Source organism: Propithecus coquereli, unplaced genomic scaffold, assembly GCF_000956105.1.
Source record: "Propithecus coquereli isolate 6110/MARCELLA unplaced genomic scaffold, Pcoq_1.0 Scaffold68, whole genome shotgun sequence".
NCBI lineage: Eukaryota > Metazoa > Chordata > Mammalia > Primates > Indriidae > Propithecus > Propithecus coquereli.
The window spans coordinates 1,659,391-1,660,696 of NW_012152840.1; the positions used below are offsets into that span (position 1 = coordinate 1,659,391).

The window sequence follows — 1,306 nt, forward strand, 5'->3', positions numbered from 1 at the left end:
GCCCGCCTCGGCCTCCCAGAGAGCTAGGATTACAGGCGTGAGCCACCGCGCCCGGGCACCTGAGCACTTTCTTAAAGGAAAAAGCATGCCATCTATTGGCTATGTCGGTAGAATAAAGGAACACTACTACTTGAGTGTCCAGTGATTTTTTAAGTTCATTGCAGGAGCGTATTTTAGGAGAATTAAAGCTTAATATGACGCCACGGCACTCTAGTCCGGGCAACACAGTGAGACTCTGTCTCAAAAAAAAAGAAAAAAAAAGCTTAATATGATAAGGACTGAAGTGATAAGACATTATGCCAACTCAGAATTCATAAGGATTATACTGAGGCATAATATATTATTAAGGCCTTCCTTGATGATAAGTTTATTTTACTGTGAACTTCAACATAAAAAAAAGTGTGTGAATATTCTGAAATACATAAAAAAAACTGTAAAAGAGATTTGTGATTAATAATCTGCCTTAGATACCTGTTTTTGATATCTTTAATATTTCTGTATTTTCATCTGAAAAATGGCTTTAAACTATTGTAGAATTGATTTTTCAATCATCTCTTACCTTTCTGTTTTAGGATGGGTTTCCACATGCCACCATTCTGTTCCATCTCCCACTTGCACCTTCATGTTCTGGCACCAGTCAGTGAGCTTGGCTTCTTATCCAGATTGGTTTATAGAGTCAATTCCTATTGGTTTATTACAGTAAGTATTTAAAATATTAGTCCTTTCTGTTGCAGTTTTTCTTTTCTTGGCAGTAGTAGGCACTTAAAGCTCTTACAGTCTTGATCACCTGTTTTAACATACTGTTTGCACATACCCAAAATGATATTTTTAATTTGTGAGATTTTCTAGGTCATCAGATCGGTAGGAAGGGAAGCTATGAATAAGTGTCCCCCATTGCAAGCAGGGGATATGATATAGAAGAACTGTAGTATTCAGAGTTCAAACTATGGAGTCAGACCTGGATTCAAATTCTGGCTCCATTGCTTACTTGAATGGTCCATGTAAAAGTTACATTCCTTAAAAGAGTTAATGAGATAATTTATGTGTGAAGCAATTAAGACAGTATCTTGCAAATAGTTAAGTACTCAATAAATGTTACCTGCTGCCTCTGTCATCATAATCAACATCATTGTAGAAATTGAGTGTTCATATTTTTTGATAGTCAGTTTAAACACCTTAGCAAAGGGCTGTAGTAGTGGCATCAACGGCTAGATCTGAGGATGAAGCTTTGAACCTAAAAGATTGTGGAATTATGCTTTGCTGAGGCAAAAGTGGAATAGAATTCAGCGGTTTATATGCCTGTGGT

At 36.8% G+C, this 1,306-nt stretch overlaps 1 protein-coding gene across 1 annotated transcript in view; it reads left to right on the forward strand.

Moving 5' to 3' along the window:
- Nucleotides 1-1,306, forward strand: part of HINT3 (histidine triad nucleotide binding protein 3) — a 34,147-nt gene that overhangs the window by 25,605 nt on the left and 7,236 nt on the right. Inside the window, exon 3 of the mRNA XM_012660789.1 lies at nucleotides 573-699. Within this exon, the coding sequence (XP_012516243.1) occupies nucleotides 573-699 (127 nt within the window). The remainder of the gene's footprint in view (nucleotides 1-572; nucleotides 700-1,306) is intronic.